The following is a 21,372-nucleotide window of genomic DNA, read 5'->3' on the forward strand; positions in this document are numbered from 1 at the left end:
TACAGGCCTGGCCACATCTGCAGCAGGCCAGCCATCTGCACCCATTGTCTCAGAGGCACAACACAGTCCTGCATGCATGGCTGGTCTTGTAAAGGCAGGCCCTTTCCCCTCTGTGCTCCTACATCCCACGGTCTGGAGGAAAAAATGACTTCTTAATCAGTGAAATAGACAACAGAGGTGGAACAGCAAACTATGAGTGAATTTCAATTTCAACATTAGCAAGACAATTCTAGGGGCTTAACAAACTGGGATCACTTTCACTGTCATGTATGTTTTATTAGCTGAAGACTGGCTATGCCTCTCACTTGGTCGTGACATTGGAATTATCTTTTTAGGTTTTGTGATATCGAATGCAGTAGCAGTAAGTGGATCAACTTAGTTGTTTTTTTTTTTGATTTAACAAATATCTTTAGAAGAAGCTTGAGAAATATATACAGATACAAATCATCATTGAAATGGGACATGGTAGTTTCACAGCTGCAAGTGTGTGAGTTTTATATTATGCTCTGGGAAAAATATATCTGCGACTCCATAGCAACACACAAGCCAAGAGTGATTACATATTTATAACGTAGACCATCCCTGGCATCTGCCCCTAATATCCAGCTTGCTGTATTGATCGGACCTGATACTGTCTGCTGCCATGTGCTTTTTAATGACATCACTTTCAAAGTCTGCCCATACACCGAGGGTGGCCTGTCTGGGCTCAGATGATAGCAGCCTCTTGCTTGCCACAAAATGATTCATTTCCGGAATAAAGGAACCCTGTTTGGATAAAAAATAAAAAATAAAAAAATTTTAAAAAAGCAGGCGTTATTTTGGAATGTCACAGGATATAAATGTGCTGTTTGTTTATGTCCCGCAGTATTGATAATGAGGATTTATTATGGCACAGTTGACAATGAATGCAATGTGCATGCGTTAGTGGGAGGGATTATCCACCAAGTAGGGCAAGTGGCTGAAGCTAAGGACTGCAATTCCATCCAGCCTAGTTCATTTCAGTCATCCGCTCAGTGCATAGACGGGGAAAACAATCTCGGCGCCGCTTATTTGTCATAACCCCTTTCAAAAAAAAAAAAAGAAAAAAGAAAAGCTTTTGTCCAGAATGGTAAAGTACATGCGGCAGCACAGCGAGCTGAAACCCGAAGAGGTCCTGTCGGAGTCGGATGCGTCCATGGACCAGCAGGATTTCGCAGAGATGTCCGACTATTCTTTCAGCGACGTTTTATACTCCAAATGTTCCGCAATGGACCATATCGGCACTTTTATGAAGAACGTACAAGTGCTGCTCGATGCGGCAAATTATATTGAAAATGTCGAGAAGAACAACGGAAGTAAGTAAACACGGTCTGTTGGGGATTTTAAAACGTAATGCGCCGAGCAGACAACAATAGAGGCGAAGGCGACGTGCAGCGGACACACGAACTGCAGCCGGGGAATTTCACCTGACTGGGGGAAGAAGTAATAAAAGGCATAGGCCCGAAACTTAAAAATACCACAGTTGGAAGAAAGCAGTGAAAATACTTTGCATTTTGGAATAGGGAAGCAATCGCAAGAGTTTTTTTTTTTTTTTTATTTTTTGCAATAGCCAGCATCAAATGGTCTCTTCCCACAAAACTACACCCTCTAGCAGATACTTAATGCATTTTATCGGAACTGCAGTCGTGCATATTTAGGTTAGAGATCCTTTTATGGCATTGAACTTCAATTATCACCCATGATCTCAAATAGTTATCCATCAGTTTTTGGGGGGGATTTCACGCCCAATGTAGATGCCACATAATATTCAGTTTGTATACACAAAGTTGCGCTTATTTATTTATATACGAATGTAAATGTCCTGTACAAAGCCCAACTCTCTTGTTTCAGGAACAGCTGAGCTTCCTTGTATGTGTTATTCGCAGATTCACATGGTTTCCACATGGAACAAATTGCAAAGTTTTCATTGGTCACGCCGCCGGAGTTACAGCAGTTAGCCAGTCACACACGAGTTCAGCAGTGACGTCATATGTTACTGGGAGAGTGGATTCATGGGACTTGTAGGCCTTTATTCACCATCAGTAACGCTTCAAGCTAGAATCTGTTGAACAGGATAACATACGTATCTGATAACGTATTTTACACACACAAGCACGCGCACACACACACACATATATATATGTATATATATATATCATATATATCATGTGGGCATTTGTGAATAACATTCCAGTGGCAGATTCAAACAAAAAATATACAAATAAGTGCCTGGATTTCATATTAGATAATTCATATGATGGTTTTAATAGTAGTATAATTCTGTAAAATTCCCTTTTCCCTGTATTTTCTAAAGCAGACTTCATCGATATGTTGCTACCACTTCAAATGTGATTTAGCTTTCAGGTCAAATGAGGCCAGATCAACCTCAAGCCTTCTTGAAGCTTTATTTACCAGCAGCACATTTGTAATCTTTGTACATTTTCATCTCACAGAATGCGAGCATGGTTATGCTTCATCGTACCCTGTTACCCAGACAGCACATCCACAGAAACAGCGTAAATTCAAGAACAGGAAAATGGATAATATTCACAATAGGTATGTATCAGTATAATCCTTACCCTTGTTGTCCACATACAAAAGTATATTTTAATTATATTTGTCTTAATAGATATATTGTATAGGCATATCATATGTGCATACACTTTTTTGCATTAGTTCAAGAAATTATTTGGTGAATTACATTCACATAGTCGTTCATGCATTTTCTTCATGTTTATACTATCTCACCAGGTCGGCGCACAATGAACTGGAAAAAAATAGGTGAGTACTAGAGGAAAAGCAAGAAAGCCCTTTAATTTGTCACATTCAGTTACACAAATAGGACAACCATGATTTAACCAATCATGGATGAACCATGACCAGCGAGCAGCCACTTAGCAGCACCCGGGGAGCAACTATTGGTTATGCGTCTTGCTCAACAACACTTGGACAGGCCGGTTGGAGATTTGGAATCGAACCAGTTTGCTTCAGAGACGACCACGCTTAACCACCTGAGCTATACCGCCCCCTTTGGGGTCCACATAACCAAGTTGTGATGAGTCACAACTTGTATTTAAATGCACGGAGTACGATCAAGCTCTCCCCTTGATGAAATATCATCGATGTTTTGAAAAATGTAATGATTTACTTAAGGACATGTAGCTTGATTATCATACCATCCTGAGACAGCAGTAAATGAGGATTTTGTGGAAAGTAACATACTTTCTCATGGGGACATTCATGCAATAAGAAATAAGGAAACTTGCATGTGTGTGCATCAGCATGACATGGAGAAAAAGAGAATTTCCCCCATCTTTGCTGTCGCCAATGAGTTACACAGCAATTTTATCTCAAGAACCAGCCATCTATCTCAAAATGGAGCTTCGAGCTGATAAAATACAAGGATTCCATTTTCTGTCTTGCATAATGCAGTCTTGTGCTGAATATGATGACCATACTATTTGCAAACGCAATACACTATGGGGTTGTAAATCAGCTCACCATCATCAGTGGAATTAAAAAGTCCCTTTTTTAAATCAACAACTGTCAGCTATTGTGAAGGAGATCAGTGTGCATTTTGCAAGGCAAAACAAATTAATGTGTAATGAAGCCTCAGCAGCAGCAGCAGAAGCAGCACTCCTGGAGGACACACAGACATTTCCCCAGTCAGCAAATGTAAACCGTCTGTTTCCAGTCATCAGGGCTCTTCCTGAAAGATCGTCAGCTGCAAATCTCAACAGCTCCTTTGAATTGATCGATCTATGTAGCTATCAGGCTATCTATATATGGTAAAATTAGTAAGGCATGAGTCAGAGATTTTAGAGTGTGATAAAAATGGGATCTTCATGAGAAGCAGTTACTTCATAGGGCAGTTTTTGTCAAAATTGAGGCCAATGCAGAGATAAGAGATGACATCATAACTTGACCTACATTTTACTGCATTATTTGAAAGGACAGTAAGTGTCCTTTGCCAGTTTCTGCAGTCACTCAGACCATAGAACCAGAGGGCTGGTAGGATCAGGGCTGAGCTGACCAGCCAGCCTCTATCCCATCCTTACATGCAGATTTTAAATCTTGGGTAAGACACATAGGTATTTTATTGCAAAGGAGAGTGTGTTGATGGTATTTCTGACTAGTTTCATTCTAAGGGTAGAGAATTGATCAGGATTGGCCAGTAGTTGTTTATCTGAACCAATACAGTGCTATTCAAAGTGGATGGGTAAGAAATGTAATCAGACTCTTTCAGGGTACAAGAGTCAACTGGTCTGGGATTGCATCTTTCAGTTTTGTTTGCTGTGGTTTAGTGAGGTCAGTAAAAAAGAAATGACTTCTTATTGCTTCCTCCCTTAGACGAGCACATCTCCGCCTGTGTTTGGAAAGGTTGAAGTCCCTCATCCCTCTAGGGCCAGACTGCAGTCGGCATACCACGTTGGGACTTCTCAACAAGGCCAAAGCACATATCAAGGTGTGGTAGTCTAAATTAGCCCCTGAAGTGTGGCATCATCATGGGAGTGAAGGATGTAATCTGCTTAGTTTTGTGCTTAATGTTCTGTAAAATGTTTTATGTGTGGGCTTTTCTTATTATATCATATCAAAATGTCATCAATGAAGAGAGACTATCGGCTATGCCGAGATTTGATTCAGATTAGTTTGAAACTAAAATACGAAGCTCATAGGAAAACATATCAGTTGATAAGCTGATATAGATATCTTTTGTAAAGAGATGCCTGGTGATTCCCTCAATGAAAAACAGGAATTATAGATTTTTCAACATAAGATTTGCTGAAGATTGCTTTCAAAATATGGTGTAAGAAGGTAGACCTCTTCGTTCAATTTCAGTGTGAGATCTGATATGATTTGATTAGGAGGGAGAGGGGGGGCTTTCAGTCCCATTTTATCATTTTAAACATCTCCCACACGGTTGCCCACAGGCCCACTTTCTCCCCAAAGCTGTGAAACTGTATTGTCAATCAGGACTTTAGCCTTGAGATCTATTTGAGCCTTATAATCCCATTGAACTATGGGCTGGAAAGGAGGTATCAATGCATAACATTTTCTCATAGCTGCTTCAAGACTGATAGTCATCGCTGAAACAGTATAAACAACAAGTATGTGTTGCAGCCTAAAATAGTTTGTACAAAAAGACAGAAATAAATACACACATCCTTTATGTTAGATTTCTTTTTTAACCACGATTTAATCGCCGTGTACTTTGCCATCGCAGCAGCGTTATCACCAATGGAACAATATGCATGCAATTAGAAAACAGCTCAGTGATAGAATCACATAAGCTATTACTTGTGTCAGACTGAAGCTCCAAAGTCTAATCAAAGTGAAATAGGAAATGGTGTGACTTGAAATGCAAAGCAAAGAAGCACATTAATGTGCAGAGTTCAAGTGTGCCACAAAGCCACAAAGGGAGAGCAGGAGAATAACACTTCAAAATAGTGGAATGTATGACTTCATGTCTTCCCTTGTTAAGGTCTGCTTAAAGAGTCAAGACTGTCATCACACACCGCCCTGTCGTATTGTAATAATTGCTCACCCAGCCATCAGATACACAGACTATAATGTGAAAAAATAGGCCTCTGTAAAACTCTACTCTTACCATAAAATTGTATATTCATATATTCATTTGTATATTTGAAACAGCAAAGCCTATTGTAAAAATAAAATTGATATTAATAGTATGTAATTATAAAGCAAAATGTAAATGAGATAAGACAATTTTTAGAACAGAATGGAAATGTAATGTTAATTAAAAACCCACAGCTTTTCCCAATTGTTAGTAGACTGATTTGGATCATTTAAACCCCATTATCAAAAGCTCTAAGGGTTTTATTTGGCTTTTAAGATATGAAAAACAATCAAAGGTATGATTTTACTAAGCTCTATGGATGACTAAAAGGACACTGCAATAAATTCTAAAAGCAAAAGGGAACCAGTGCACTTCAGCCGAAATGGCTGAGTAGTGCTGTGTATCATTTAAAGGTCGCTGCAAAATTCTGTCCTAGCTCCAGAAATCTTGATAACCATTAAGTAATAAAAGCAGTAATTACTCCGTATCTTGTCCTGAATTTAATGGCTGTACTTGAACAGCATTTCTCCGTTGGAAATAAGCTGTCTAAGTCGCATTACTAAAATGGGTTTCAAAGGCTAAATGTGAATCTGTGCTGGGACTTGGATTGGTCAATTTTTGAAGTTTTGGCACATTTCCATGTATAATGTTTAGATAAATAAACACTACATACTCATATTTTACAGCAAATTGCAAACAATCTGACCCTGGATTGCCCCATCTGAGAGGGGGCTTGATGATTATCATGTACAGCAAAGACTGATTCCCATGACCCTCCATACCCTTTCTTTTCGGTGAGCAATTAGATGAAGTGCATCTTGAGCAATTTTGGCCGAGGTAAACAGAAATTATTGCAGCTGCGTAGATATTCTAGCTCGTGTTTTCCTTTGATCAAATCTTTTGTTTGCTGTTGTCATCTAGACTGTTTGCAAGTATTGCAGCGCCATGGGGCTTTAAGGCTTTGCATCGCTCATAACTCAGGATATTCTGAATTGTGACCACGGGTCTTAGGAGAACCAAATCAGATTGTGAGAGCAGCTTGTCTGAACATACCATTAAGTTTGTGGGAACAGCAGATGGAACATTGATACAGTACTGACTTGCATGGCGATAACCGGTGTCTGAACTGTGCTCCTCTTTTCTTTTGTGTTATACACAAACTGGTCTGGAACGACCAGTGGATATGACTATGCTTTTTTGCATATATATGGATCCATCAATGACAAAATGCTGCCTTAGAAAAATGTTGCTGAAATTACCTCGAACAGCCACCTCTTTTAGGTCCAACGTTGGCCCCTGATAGTAGAAAAATTATACATGAAAAAGTTACATTTCAAGGAGTATGTCCCCTGATTTGAATATAATGCCACAGGAGACATTTCAGGATATGAACCCTTCAAGAGCAGTTGATTGATTATGTCATTGTTTTAAAAAAGATTATTAAAAGGAAAAGAGTGATTCCCATACTCATGCTATTGTTTTCATCATATGCCTCAGTCATTTGGTGATGATGGTGTGAAGATATTTAATCTTTTTATGATTATTGAGGTTGACAGGGCATCTGTGCCTATCAGTTACGTGCGGCGAGGTCCATGGCTGTTGAGGCACTGACGTCATCAGTCAGATTTACAAACATATGAACCCTACGGAGTAGCTTATTCACAATTTTATTGACAGTAGTCAACGTCTTTTGTTTAAAATATCATATCAACATTCTTTACATATACAAAGTGTAGCATAGAAAAAAACACATAAAAAACGTTATTATCTCTTACCTTTACTTATAAATGCAGTCCATGCGGCGCTGAGCGGTTTTCCTTTACCTTAGCATTGTGGATGTTGATGTTGAGTCTTTGCTGTTCATTCAAAGACAAATCTATCCTGGACATCCAATGTTTTTAGTGCGATTTGACTTTGAAAGTGAGTGGCCGACCGCTCATGTTTGATTGTCAGAAGTTGAGAAAAGAATGCAGGAAAAGCAGAAAAGGCGCTCTCTTGCTGGACATCCACACAGCCAGCCTTTTCGTGTATACCACTCCGTCTGAAGCAAATCCGTAAGCACCTGCGTCGGTCTTCCCTTACTTATTATCTCCTGCTTCGACTGAAAGTCCAGTTTAGAAAATTCTTTCAGTTTAGCTATGTAATCCTCCATTTTGGAAATAAAGCCGAGCAAGAGGAAAAAATACCTGGACGGTTGCACTTCACTTTCTTTAGCCCAGTGTTTCCCAATCATTGTGCCGCGGCATATTAGTGTGCCGTGACAGATCATCAGGTGTGCCGTGGAAAAATGGCCACTTTCATCTGATTGGTCCGAAAATAATTTATTCAACGGAAATAATGTGTCTTCCAATGTCTATGTGGGCAGCGTGTCCATTCGATGGCAACGGGTAGTGAATTAACCTGTGCATCTGTGTATCAGAGTGATTAGTGACGCTTTGCGTGATACATTTTGCTGTAATGTAAAATGCCTGTAAACAAACAGGCAGCATTGTTGAAAACTACCAAGACGAGTGAGAAAGCAGTGAAAGCTTGCTTCAAAGTTGATGAACTCCTCTCTAAATCCAAACGGCCACACACCTTAGCAAAACATTAATACCACCTGCTGGAAAAATCATTGTAGAATAAATGCTCGGCTCTGGCGTTGATAAAGAAATAGCCCGAATTCTCTCAAATAATATCATTTTCAGACATATTGATGACATGTCTTCAGACATCGAAAAAAGTGTTCTGGAAAAGTTGCACATCAGTGGAAAAATGGATAGCAACTTGATGAATCTACAGATATTAGATATATTAGATTTCACACTAAGTAAATTGAGACTACGGTTTCATTCTAATTTGTTGAAATATGTTTTTGACATATTTATTTGGTGGTTTGCCGTGTGATTTTTCTAATGTAAAATATGTGTTGTGGCTCAAAAAAGGTCGGGAAACACTGCTTTAGCCGAGTGGTAAAAAGGACCCCTGGGATCACCAGTGCCCCCTACCATGAGGCCCCGTCCCTGCGTGCCTCACTTAGTGTGTCTTCGCTGCGGCTTTACGATCGCTCGGGACGAGAAACACGTTACAGTTTTTGATGAAAAAAATTCTACACAGCAACCAAAGTATGGGAATTAAGTTCATATATTAGTGCTTGAAGTGTTTGAAAATTATAGTGACATCCACAGAGACAGCAATACGATCTCAGCAGCATAGCATGGAAGCGCAGTTATTGCGCAATCCATAGTGAGCTCCGCTAGCTGCCGCGTCACCGCACGGCTCTTCTTCATATTTAAACACCAAATGTGATTTTTTTTCAGCAATTTTGAAAAAAAAAATGTTGAGGTTAGGTAGAAAATAACTATAGTACAAATCACTGAATAAATAGAACCATTCAAATTATTTTTCATTTTACATTTTTTTCTTTCCATGATGCCAGGTGAGGCCCGGCCTCACCTGCCTCTACTGACTGCACATCACTGGTGCTTATCAATACCTTAAATAGTTTTTTGTTTATATGATGAGTAGGCAGACTGATTATACCAATGCACGGTGTGATAGAATGGAGGGAAATTTAAATATTACAAACTTCTGGATGGACGTGAACACAAAAACGCTGTTCTTTGTGCTTTATGCGGGAAGGAATTTCACAGGAGCTGCAGAAGAAAGCGGAAAACTGCAAATACGAGCAAGCGGCGTGTCGCAGAACACTAACCCTCATGTTTGGGCCTAAATTCAGACACAATATGCGTAAGTCCCCAATGGATAAATTGACCAAGTCACCGGTGAGGAGGATAGCTGTGGACTGAAGACCACTCATTTCACTAGTAGAAGATAAGGGCCTGCAGAGGCACTACAGCTGATGAGAATTAGAAATTGGCTATAAGAAAGACAATATTAAAACAAATCTGCAGCTGTATGAGGATAGAAGAGAAGCAGTACAACAGGTCAGAAAACAGGTTTTCTTCATCCATTCATTGGTCTGTGTCTTAGACCGATGGGAAAATAACAAATCATTACCGGTATTTACTCATTCATAAAACAAACCTAAATTTAGTTTTTCCCATGTAATATTAAAATGTGATTAATTTTGATTAATTCAGTACAAAGCCTCTAATTAACTAGATACTATTTTTAAATCAAGTCCCACCCTTAATAATAACCTAAAATCCAAAAGAAGTCACAGAAGAGTGACTTCTTTTGGATTTTACAAAAACTTACAAAAAATGGCCCACATATAATAGAAACCTTAAAACTGCAAAATATCATAAAGAACCCAGATATATTCAGTATGTTTAGATTTTTGAAGATATTTGTGTATGTTTGAGTCCACACCAGGAATCAATTGTCACTTTTGAGAAAACAGTGGGAAACAAATTAAAGAAAAAAAAACAAAACTGTAAACTTTTACACCTCTCTCCCATTACAGAAACTTGAAGAGATGGACCGAAGGAGTCAGCATCAACTGGACACTCTGGAGAGGGAGCAGAGGCATCTGCAGAGGCAGCTAGCCCAGCTGCAGACTCTCGGCGAGCGAGACAGGGTCCGCATGGACAGTTTCGGCTCCCGGATGGACTCCGACCGCTCGGAGTCTGACACAGGTCAGATCACGGTTTTATGGATGTTTTTTTCCATAAAATGTGTCATAGCTTGCGTTTTTTCAAAACAAATTTTCCAAATGTAGCAAAAGAAAATACAAATCTCTTTTATATATCTAACTCCCATCCGCTGTGGTATGCGCCAAGTTTCTATCTTACAGAGCAAAGATAAGATATTTTATCTCCTCATTCACCCAGTCCAGTAAAAGCTCGTATCGAAGTTTATGAACGGGTGGAGTCACTTCTAGCAGCAGCAGTTTTGCCCTCACATAAAAATATTACACGAGACCGTTCAGGTCACCCTCGTTTTTTTCCCCACAACTGAAAGTAGGTGAGATTATCACACGGTCTGATTGTGTACATAAAGAAGTCTTTCCATCTCCCTTAAAATTACATTCACCTTCCTCCTTGGAAAAAAGTCAAAAGCTAACTGTTAAGTCATGAAATGGCTATTAGATATTTTACGATCGTGAAATTGTCACCTCTTAAAATCCCCTGGATGGGATGCATGAGAAAGGAACAGTATGTCTTCATTGGTATTGTCTTGTTTGTGTTTGAACAGAGGAGATTGAAGTTGATGTGGAAACCACTGAGTTCTCCCATGGAGAAATGGACAGTGTAAGCACCAGTGGTGCGAGTGACCTGGATGACCACAGCAGCCGGCAGAGCTCAACCAGCGACGAGGGCTATTCCACTTGCAGTCTAAAACTGGCCTTCTCCGCTTAAAGCACCAGCCTATACTTTCACTTCAGCTGCAGTCTTTATGGCTTTAACTTTTCAAAGTACCAGCCTACAGCTCCATTTCCCTCGCAGTTAAGGTAAACTGTCCTCTAAACAGAAGAACCAGCCTCAGTTCCGTCTTTACCCGACAAATGTCGTGTCAACTGCGCACCCCAAGAAACAGTCCTAAAACATATATGCCAACATTTTGGGATAGTCACCTATTTGCCAATTGAAAGATGTGAGGATTTGACGCTCTTTTCTTCTCTTCTCTTCTTGATACCTGCAGTCAGAAGTTAGAAACCCACCACTAGCTGGTAGCGCGGGTGCTGGCTTAGTAGCCTACATATCAATAGTCTGTCAGGTGAAACTATCAATAAGATAATTAGGTGTTAGGTTTAGGTACTTACTATAGAAGAGTTACTTTCTTGTTGTCTTATGTACGGACGGCTCCAGACTAAAACTACAAGTCACGTTTTGCAAACTTTTATGGAGGCAATGGGACTAAATTAATATTGAGGCCTGCCAGTGTGGTCAATACCATTGCTCACTGCTGAAAGACATCGCTGCACCTTTCTGTGGATGCTGCTGCTCCTTGTCAACAGTTCAACAGTGACTCAAACCAACTTTAGATGCTGACAGTCAGGGCAAGTCTGCTAACAGACAGTCCATGTTTAAACATATTTGAAATCCCCGGGGCGTATGGTAATCCATACCTCTTCCCTTCAGGTTCTCCAACACATTTCCAATGAGATTGATTGAGACAATTTTGCCACAAGATAAATGTTTTTAATCAGTCAGTGTTATTTGTAAGCATGTGTTATTTTACACACATTGCTCACGCAGTGGTGAATATAACTTTATAATAAATAACCGGGGGTTAACACCCAGGGCTCCCTGATCTGCAGATCATTACCACCAGTTATGAATGATCAGTCTACAGTCAACCTGCGCTTACCATGGCATCCTTGTGAATAATATTAATGACTAAAATATGTGGCTGATAGCTTGGACATGTCCGGTGCATTGAGTGTATTGAGTCTGTAAGTATTTTCAGAATATGATGTTAACTAAATTAGGACAGAGAGAAGGGAGTCACACAAAGCTACATATGCATCACCATGAAAATATTATAATTAAATCACAAACAGTAAGTCTGGCCCGTCGTGGTGATGAAGCTCAAGCAGGATTAGAAACTTAATACCAACCTATTACACTCTGTTTTCTGCCATCCCTTATCTCATTACATTTACAGATGTCTGGTTTTAGTAGTCTTTGCATTGATCTTGATGTGATGCAGTTATAATAGATAAAAATATTTGAATATATTCCATTACATCTCAATTTGTGCAGTATACAGAAACCTTTCAGTCAGGAGCACCATTACTAATTGTGACTACAGTTGGTCTAGAGCCCTGGTACACATGTGACAAGCAAGAATTGATACTTCCTAACAGTTTGCTTCAAAATGTGGTATCCTGGTTGTAATATTGATATATTTATTGCAATTAAATGCCCTTTTTAGATGACTTTTTTTCCTACCACAGAAAATCAGATCCAGTCAGATTGTCAGATGATCTAAGTGAGCGTTTCGAATCCTAATGGCAAACCGGAGAAATCTGAAAACGTTGGCATGTCCCTTACAAGTTCAACTCTGACTACTTTCATATGATCCCAGCTTCCAAAAATGCCCCTGGCAATATACCGAAAGATAATCAACCTAAACCAATAACCCAAATGTCCCCGTCCTGTTACCAGCCGGAATCAACCACACCTGCACTTAATACTGATCCTAACTAGAATCGTAAGACGACCCACAATCACACCAGTGTCCCGCCCTGGGGGGGGGCAAATCTACCTTTAATGATGATGATCCTTTGAAACCAGCAAAAAAAAGACATATATACACACCCACACACACACAGACACACACAGACACACACAGACACACACACACACACACACACACACACACACACACACACACACACACACACACACACACACACACAACACCAGCTTGAAGCTCACCATTGGTAAAGTTTCCTCCATTTGCCTTGTAAAAACATTGCCCTTCTTTGGATAACATGAAAATATCCAGACGACACTTCTTGTCAGTGTGCAAGCCAGTGGAAAGGGCTATAATGTCTGCATTCCAAAACATTTATTACACTTCTAGAACCTCTGCTTTAGGACCCACAATCATCAATCCACGTGGCGTCCCTCTTTTTGACTGAAAGACAGTCGTATCCAAACGGGTGGTGTAGTCCACCTTTGTTATTCTAATTTATTTTGCATATGATTATAGTATTTATTTTTGGTATATTTAATTGTACTGTTGCTAGTTTTGGTCATGCTTGAATGAAATAATAAACCTTTGCTGTTAAATTTTTTTTTCATTGTTTTTTTACAATATGTCGAACAAAATTACTTGATATAATCTTATTCCCCGCTGAAGCATATGCAGTGCAGTTTTTAATGCACTACCAAATTTATTCTTTTTTTTTTTAGACAAACATCTTGTCACTCCGTGTGCAACTTCATTTTTATTTAGACAATACGCTAACCCGCACTTGTTAAAGCACAAGGCTGAAGCAATAAATCATCTTGTTTTTATCATATCTTTTAATGTCAGCTGTTTTGGCACACTGTTATGTCCGTCCAACACCAAATTGCAGTCAGCTAGTTTTCCACTTGCTACAGTAGAGGTTTGAATTATCAAAAATGAGCAGTAAAATGATTGTAATTGATTTTTTTTAAAGCTCTGGTGCATGTGTATTGAATGTAGCCTTTCCAATCATGTTGTAATGTGCTTTGGATCGACAAGTCTGAAAAATGTCTGTAGCATGAACAAGATTAAAACTTCAGTACAAATTTTGGTTAATACTTCAGTGTTTAATGTCTATTTTGTAATGTTGTAGAAAATGCTAGAACCCTTGAAATTTGGAGACTCCATTAGTAAATTGTCTGTTTGACACATAAGCATTGCACTGCTGACCTATCCTAAACCATGACACCAAATTAGATCTCAACAATGACCATTGATCTGCATTTTTCTGGTACTGAGTAAATCACCACCAAATCGTGTCTTAACATGGTTATATGGCTCTTGCACAAGTTCCTTGTCTCCCTCCCCCGCCCCCAAACATGTTTGGGAAATGATAAAATGCACTATGAAATAAAATTTGTAAAAGTAGTATGTCAAAGCACATCCCAGAACCTTTTTTTTTTCTCTTATAATCAGGCATCTGAGTTGACTTTTTGCAAAACATGTGCTGCTGGTGCCCTGCTAATACTTTGTTACTATTCCTGATAACTGTCCCTGAAATCTTAATAAACCTGTATCATTGAAACCTAAAGAACCAATGTCTTTTTTTATCATTATTGTAGAATTACAGTTCAGCCACAGTAAACTGATAAAAGCTTTTTCTGGTTATTACATCTTGTGATGCAGAATCTTGGACACATCATCGATGATAGTACCTGACGTCATGGGGGGGTTGGGCCTTTCAACATCATCCAGGCGAACCGACTTGGAGTGATCAGCTCCCAGCCTGTGTCCAAGAAGCGCTCATCCACTCCTTGTTCCTCTGTATTCACAGCCATCGTGAGGCTCGCTCAGCAGCCTCTGAAGCTGAGTTGATGGCTCTCCTCTTGCATGTACCAATGATGCCCAGGAGACTGAAGGCCTTGCAGAGTGACTTCCCTGTGAAGCCTCTTCCCCCGACCTCAACGGGCAGGCATCATGCACGCAACCCCTGTCTGCGGCATTCCTTCACCGGCGCTGCATACTTCTCCCTCTTTCTCCTGCTGGCTTCCTCCATTCTCTCCTCCCAGGGCACTGTCAGCTCCAACATGATGACTTGCTTGGATGATTCAGAGTGCAGGACGATGTCTGGCCTAAGGCTGGTTTCCATGATGTTTTCAGGGAACTTCAGTTGTTTCCCCAGGTCCACCCTTAGCTGCCAGTCTTTTGCTGTTCCCAGGAGACCTGTTTGGGCCTTTGGTTGGGGAGGAGGTTGTTCTCCAGCTCTTATGAATATTATTCCACGCCTCAGTGGTTGCAAATGCTTGCTATCGTCGATGGCAGTATTGATGGACTCAGAAATTCTTTTCAGCACCCGGTCGTGGCGCCAGCAATAGTGGCCATCTCCAAGCGCTTTAGGACAGGTGCTGAGGATGTGCTGAGTGTGCAGAGTTCCTCTCTCTTGGTACAAGGAGATGCTGGGGTTTCGACCTTGTCTCAAAGGAAGAGGTTTGATGGGCTGGGTAGGACATCATAGACGGACTGGATGAGAAATCTGATATGGAGGAGTTTAGCTCTCCACAGCTCAGGCCATGAGATCTTCCTATCCATGGCTTCTTCCCATCTGGTCCAAACGCCTTGTTGCCTCAACACCCCTCTTCTCCCAGCTTGCACGCTGCTCTTCAACTCCAGCCCTCAATTTGAATTGGATCTGGTTCTGCCTCTCCTTGCCCTTGAGCCTGCCAAGGTGGGTTGTTGGAATGGTTCCCAGTCCTGTTCAACTGATCGCCATAGATCCCATAAGCTCTTTGTGGGACAGCCGTGCTTCTATCTGGACCACAACCTCCTGCGCCCTCCACCTTCTGCCAGTCCTCACCACGATGCCTGCTAGAGCAACTTTTGGGTCGTTGGATTCCCTATACTGGAGAACCTCCCCCGCTCTGGCAACCATGAACTCCTCTGTTAGGGTATTGATTGATAGTCAGCTTGTTGTTGTTGCTGTCGAGGGCGATGCTGCTTAGACTTCTGGGTAGCCCCAACCAGGATCAGAGGCAGCCGCTGACCCTCCTCTTAAACCCTTCCACAGTGGAGATGGGAAATTCATACACCAGCAATGGCCACAGTATCCTGGGAAGGATTCCATGCTGGTACATCCATGCCTTGAATTTCCCCGGGAGACCTGACTCTAGAACACCAGATTTTGTGATTATGACGACAGTTGTTGATAATTTCAAAACCTAATGTTTGTCCTAGTTTTCACCCCTGACACACTTCAAACTGGTAACATTTAAATTTTATATTCATTTGAAATTAGTTTTAACTCACTATTCAACAGTCACTTTTTTCAAATGACTTCAGACATAATTTGTCATTCCTTGATGAATCTGTGAAACTGGAAGGTACCATGTGCATAAGCACGATTATAAAGTGAAGAATATGATGGAGGCAGTGCTGCACTTTCAGAGTAGTACATACTGTGAATACTGCGATGTTGTGGTTGGTATTTTAATAACGGAAAAGGGGCAGCATGGTGGTGCAATGGTTAGAGCTTTGGCCTCACAGCACAAAGGACCCTGGTCTGATTTCGACAGGGGAGCTTTCCGTGTGGCATTTGCATGTTGTTTGCATGGGTTTCCTCCCACAGCCCAAAAAAATGCAGCAGGTTAATTGGAAAAAAATGTGCGGATGATAAAGTGAATGGTTGTCTGTCTGTTTATGTGGCCCTTCAACTGACTGGAGACCAGTCCAGGGTGTACCTTGCCTCTTGCCTGATGACAGCTGACAGGCTGCAGCATCCCCCGCGACCCTGAGTATGATAAGTGATAGACAATGGGTGGATGGAATATCAGAAAAGGCTCTCGACATTCCCATCAGTCCAACCCTACTTATCATCTTAGGCTCTGAGGGGGGACAAGATAGGAGATATTACTGGCTTGAAAGTCTTTTGATGACACAGTAGTATTTGCCGCCACCTAGAGGACCTGAGCAGCATTTTTTTATTTTTTATTTTAAACCAGCACCCAATTATTTATAAAACTCAAAACAATGTTTATTCCATGGTTTTATATATGTACATAGAAACTAAAATGTAATTTCGACCATCTCAAATCAACACAGTTATTAATGTTTCTTCTTCTTTACCCAGCCTTTGAAATACAGCCTCACATATACATACCAACTGTGCAGTACACAATATTACACAATTTAGGAGGTACTTGGCCTCGGTGGAATCTGGACACAAACGGTAAATTTAATAGCTTAGCAACGATCACTTCCTGCTCATACAGTATGTAACAGGTGATCTAGTTTCAATGCAGGGCAAAATCCCGTTCATCTACCTTAAGAATATATAGGAAAACTACATCTTGAACAATATTGTGCTGCAATTCCTCTCGAATCATTCTTAACGCAACAAACTTGAATCATGTATAAACACAATCAAAAACACTGATACAGCTAGTATACAGTTGTTATTATATACAGAATATATTGGGTCACTGTGGCATTAAATGTCTGACATTGTATTTTGATGTGTCATGGTACTGAGTCATAGGTTTGTCTGCGATGCCACATGTTCCCACTCCAACTTTTCCATTTACACTTTCTGGAGAGGCAAATATGCTCCTTTTGACCTGTTTAAAAAAAGAAAGAAAAATGGAGTGATATACAGTAACAAGGATTGTCCCAGGATACTCAAAAATGCCTGATTAAAAAATAAAATAGGAACATACCTGTCCTTTTTTGTTCTTTGAATACGCCTTGTTGTTGAACTGCTGCCACTTGGACTTCTGTTCCTCCCTCTCTTGTTCCAGTTCCTTCATTCTCTGAACCTTCTTCTGAGCTTTCTTCTTCTTATATTCTCGCTGCTCTGCTATCTGCTCTTTCCTTGAGACCATCAAGACAGAGAACAATGTTTCTTTCTACAATATAGTCATCGTTGGAAATGGCAGTAACATTAAATTAAAAAACAAAACACTGCAACATGAATATCCACGGTGCGGCTATGAATACAATATAAATAAAAATAAAAAATCATTCCAATCTCTAACACAATGTATTTTACAGCTCCATAGTGTCATTGTTGCCATTTCGGCAAGGCTGTGATAAAATATTTACAGTGAGAAGCCATTCATTTGGGCAAACAGGCATTAGAAAATGAATAAAATGACCATCAAATTATGTTTTTTTCTCCAATACCTTGATTTGGCCTTAATACAATCATCTTCAGGGCGCTTCCCCTCCTCTACTACTTTGAGGTTCAGCAAAGGGATGATTTCAGCATTTCCATAGCCGGTGAAGGTCACGGCTGCAGTGCCGTTCTCTTGGTCTATCTCCTCAATTTCAGCATCGTACACCCTGCAAAAGAATCACGCCTGTAAGCGGGTGAGTATGAGTCAAAGACTCAAGCTCTACTTCTAAGCTTTACATTATACAGTAATATACATGAAAAGTAATTCAAATTATTGTCATTTTTACTTATTTCAAATATCTTTATATCTTTAAAGGATAAATTGTCATTATGTGATATGGTTTAATCTTGAAAAAAAATTTGTAACCTATTCATTGTCCATTTGTTTTATTTATCATTTGGCATCAAAGACTCATGTTTCATTTTAGCCAGAAATAATTTCAAGCGTTATCTGCAGAGTCTCTCTGTCTGATTTTCTTCATTCCACTTTTGATGACTCAAGAGATGATGTGGGACATTCAACTCAAAAATTGCCAGTGGTTTTCAACTCAAAACACCAAAAAATAACAAGATGCAATTTCACACTCTGCTGCTCAACTTACTACACAATTGTTGCTATTTTTCAGTAGGACTTCCTTTTAAAAACACTGACAATACATTACAAATATTCCAAGCATGGTAAAACTTTTAATTATGCACGAGAATCACTTAAATAGTATAAGACTAGAATGAGTCATGGCTTATTTTAAGGGGACATGATATCTTTTTAGACCAACAGAAGTATATTAATTTAGAAAAAACTGGTTTTGTGATACGAGCAGCCATATACTTGAACTGCACTCTCATCTTGTTTTGCAATCTGCCATTGAACAAACTCATCAGTTATGTTACAAAAAACACATTTACCAAAAAATACAGCACTTGTTCAAGTGTTTTCATTAAAAATTGTTGACACAAGGATGTTGTTTTCTCAATCAAATTGGTTTTAAGTATCCAATAATGATAATAAAGCCTTGGTTAAGGACGCTCTGGTTAGATCTTTTGTTTAGGGGGTGAATCATAGTTGAAAAAAAACATGGCAGACAAAGAAAAGGAACCGTAAAAAGCTTATAAATTCAGTGTAATAGCTTTTGTCTATTGAGACAACATTGTACAAAAGTGGAAGGAAACTGACCTGCTGATAGCATTTGAGCATGCTAATGCTGACATGAAGCAAAAGCAATATCAAAAAAAGGACATACAACAATGCTCATATTGACAATCTACCTAACCTTGTTTGGAAGTTGCCACTGCTCAATAAGAACAATAAATTTCTTTCATTGCCACTTTAAGGGATATTTTATGATATAATCTAGTGTAGACATTTTTTTAACATATATTTGACTTGCTCCTATGTTGGTTTAGCAAATTGGACCCTTTTTATTCAATGTAGATTCATCATTTGTTCAGAGAACCAGATCGTAGAAGAAAATTACATTCACAATGTTTATCAGGTTCTACTCTGATGGCTCAGTTGTCCACATCAATTCACAGTGAAAATTACACATTACTCACAGCATTACAGCAAAATTCAGTTTGTCAATGTACCAAAAACATTCACACAGAAGTATTTAGAAACACTGCATATTTGTGCCTCATTGCAATAACATAGACCCATTGCATGCAATAAACAATGCTAAACAAAATCCATAAATCCTCAACTGTAAAGAAAAACTGAAAACCCGGATGAAACTTATTATTAAGTATGCTTTAGCAGATAATGTTTTCATTGAGATTGGTGACACTCACTGTCCATCCTGACTCCACACTGCCATACACCTGTCTCCAACTTTCCAGATGTGCTTGACAGGTAGTGTGGTAGTGCCATTGGCAGTTGAGGCACCCTCAGTGGGTTGAGAGCTCAACAGATCTTTTGTCAAATCAATGACTTCCTGCAGGAAACAAAGAACGCAATGTAAGGTTTTTATTTTGATTTTTATTATTTTAGAGATGGAGCAATAGCTCGTTCAGTGTAATGTCTGTTTCAATTGATGGGTTAGTTTTTTTCTTATTTTGCAAAATGGGCAGTTTCAGATGAGGGCATGGTCAAAATTACATTACAACAATCCAGCATTTGACAATAATGATATAATGAAACTACAGGTATGCGTCCTTGTTTTACTTTTATGAGACAATAAATTATCATCCAGATGTTATGTTAGCTTTTGAGTGCCACTCGGAGGGAGGGCAGAATGGATTCAACAGTCAGAGGCCTTTTGGTTCTTTTAAAATAGTAACAGCTTTAATATCATAGGTGCTACAATTTCACACGTTTAATGTCGATGACTTTCCAATTTCAGATAAGGGAACAGTTCGTTTACATATTGTACATCAATTGTTGAATGTGTAAAATTTGACAAAAATTACAAGAAGTTAAATAACATGATAATATCATTTTTATGTATAAATAACTAGTATACTAACCCTTTACTTTCCACTCGAGGCCCTGACATGGATTGGAACACAGCATTTTTCTTCAGTATGATGAATAGCTTTCACGGCTGTATCCAGCTTACAGTAATATTTGTTTTTGTTAGCAATACGTTGGTCACATCAATTAAATCAAGAGAATGGCGCTCTTCTGGAGCACCCAAGCTATTATAGGTCGTTACCTCATTCTTGAACACACACCTGCAAGTCTTTTTGTAGCTTTAGGAGGTCTTCATTGTCTGGGTCGGTGGACAAAGCAACATCTACTTGCTGTAGCTGAGCTTTGTAGCTGCTTAGTTGTTTCACCAAGTCTTCTGACATCTGCGGAAAAATCATGGACACGGCGATTTTCTGGAAAGTTGGCTAAGAGAAGTAGCAGATGCTAGATAAACAGAATGTGATTCTTGTTAAACCACTTGCTCTTGTTTGTTTTGCAGCATACACTCTCATAAAACGGAGACGTCCCGTGAAGGTTAAATTAAAGATATCACAAGAAGAGCCAGTGGACCGAAATTAGAGATGTGATATATGAGGTTACGATGTCAGCGTTAGCTTATGACGGTTAGCTACATCCTCGGGCCCTCTTTCGTCGACGTAACTTAAATACAAAACAACCTAAAGCCGTTACTTAGAGGTCCAAGAATTACAATAAACACGAATAAACACTTTGATTATGTCATGATTCATATCAGCTTACCTTGCTATAAATAGGGTTGACCAACAACTACCCTTTGCATTCAATTTGTTACTCGATAATAAGCTACAGCACGACCGCTTTGAAGAGCAACAAAAACGTCACAACACCGTACTTCCCGTACTGTCGAAGAAACTCTCGCGATGATACAACAACAACAATCACGTTCCAACTCGCGAGCACTCCAAGCGGCCAATCTTCCACCAACCCGTTGTCATTTGTCCACATTGCGAGACCATGTGTATTCTCCTTTCTGCTTCGTTCTTGTCCCGTTTTAAACTTGAAATACACTTATCTGTGTAGTTTTTAATATTTTAACATTTATTCACAAGATTGTTGAACTCATTTCCAAAATGCTGATTGTAATCGAATTTAAATATT

At 39.6% G+C, this 21,372-nt stretch overlaps 2 protein-coding genes across 2 annotated transcripts; one reads left to right on the forward strand and one right to left on the reverse strand.

The window, feature by feature from the left end:
- Positions 1-912: 912 nt before the first annotated feature.
- LOC147236615 (max-interacting protein 1-like) lies at positions 913-12,793 on the forward strand. Its single transcript, XM_086171572.1, has 6 exons — positions 913-1,334; positions 2,472-2,574; positions 2,770-2,799; positions 4,369-4,483; positions 10,005-10,176; positions 10,736-12,793. Exons 1-6 carry the CDS (start codon positions 1,106-1,108, stop codon positions 10,897-10,899), a joined length of 813 nt encoding a protein of 270 aa, XP_086027698.1. The 5' UTR covers positions 913-1,105; the 3' UTR covers positions 10,900-12,793.
- A 3,876-nt stretch (positions 12,794-16,669) lies between these two features.
- Positions 16,670-21,105, reverse strand: smndc1 (survival motor neuron domain containing 1). Its single transcript, XM_086171582.1, has 6 exons — positions 20,995-21,105; positions 20,499-20,618; positions 19,617-19,759; positions 17,837-17,995; positions 17,371-17,524; positions 16,670-17,271 (listed from the first exon to the last, which is right to left on the reverse strand). The coding sequence occupies exons 2-6, from the start codon at positions 20,616-20,618 to the stop codon at positions 17,134-17,136; spliced, it is 714 nt and encodes a 237-aa protein (XP_086027708.1). The 5' UTR covers positions 20,995-21,105; the 3' UTR covers positions 16,670-17,133.
- Between the last annotated feature and the right edge of the window lie 267 nt (positions 21,106-21,372).

The sequence above is a fragment of the Fistularia commersonii genome, chromosome 2 (genome assembly GCF_037954325.1).
Source record: "Fistularia commersonii isolate RoL2024-O1a breed Wild chromosome 2, RoL_Fcom_v1.0, whole genome shotgun sequence".
NCBI classification, from domain to species: Eukaryota; Metazoa; Chordata; class Actinopteri; order Syngnathiformes; family Fistulariidae; genus Fistularia; species Fistularia commersonii.

Excerpts from the sequence above, each read along its gene's own strand:
- smndc1 (XM_086171582.1), bottom strand. The coding sequence starts at position 20,618 with ATGTCAGAAGACTTGGTGAAACAACTAAGCAGCTACAAAGCTCAGCTA. Across the intron at positions 17,996-19,616 it reads GTGTGGAGTCAGGATGGACA|GGTGTACGATGCTGAAATTG; the intron begins GTGAGTGTCACC and ends ATTCTTTTGCAG. Across the intron at positions 17,525-17,836 it reads TGTATTAAGGCCAAATCAAG|GAAAGAGCAGATAGCAGAGC; the intron begins GTATTGGAGAAA and ends GATGGTCTCAAG.
- LOC147236615 (XM_086171572.1), top strand. The coding sequence starts at position 1,106 with ATGGTAAAGTACATGCGGCAGCACAGCGAGCTGAAACCCGAAGAGGTC. Across the intron at positions 1,335-2,471 it reads TGTCGAGAAGAACAACGGAA|AATGCGAGCATGGTTATGCT; the intron begins GTAAGTAAACAC and ends TTCATCTCACAG. Across the intron at positions 10,177-10,735 it reads CCGCTCGGAGTCTGACACAG|AGGAGATTGAAGTTGATGTG; the intron begins GTCAGATCACGG and ends GTGTTTGAACAG.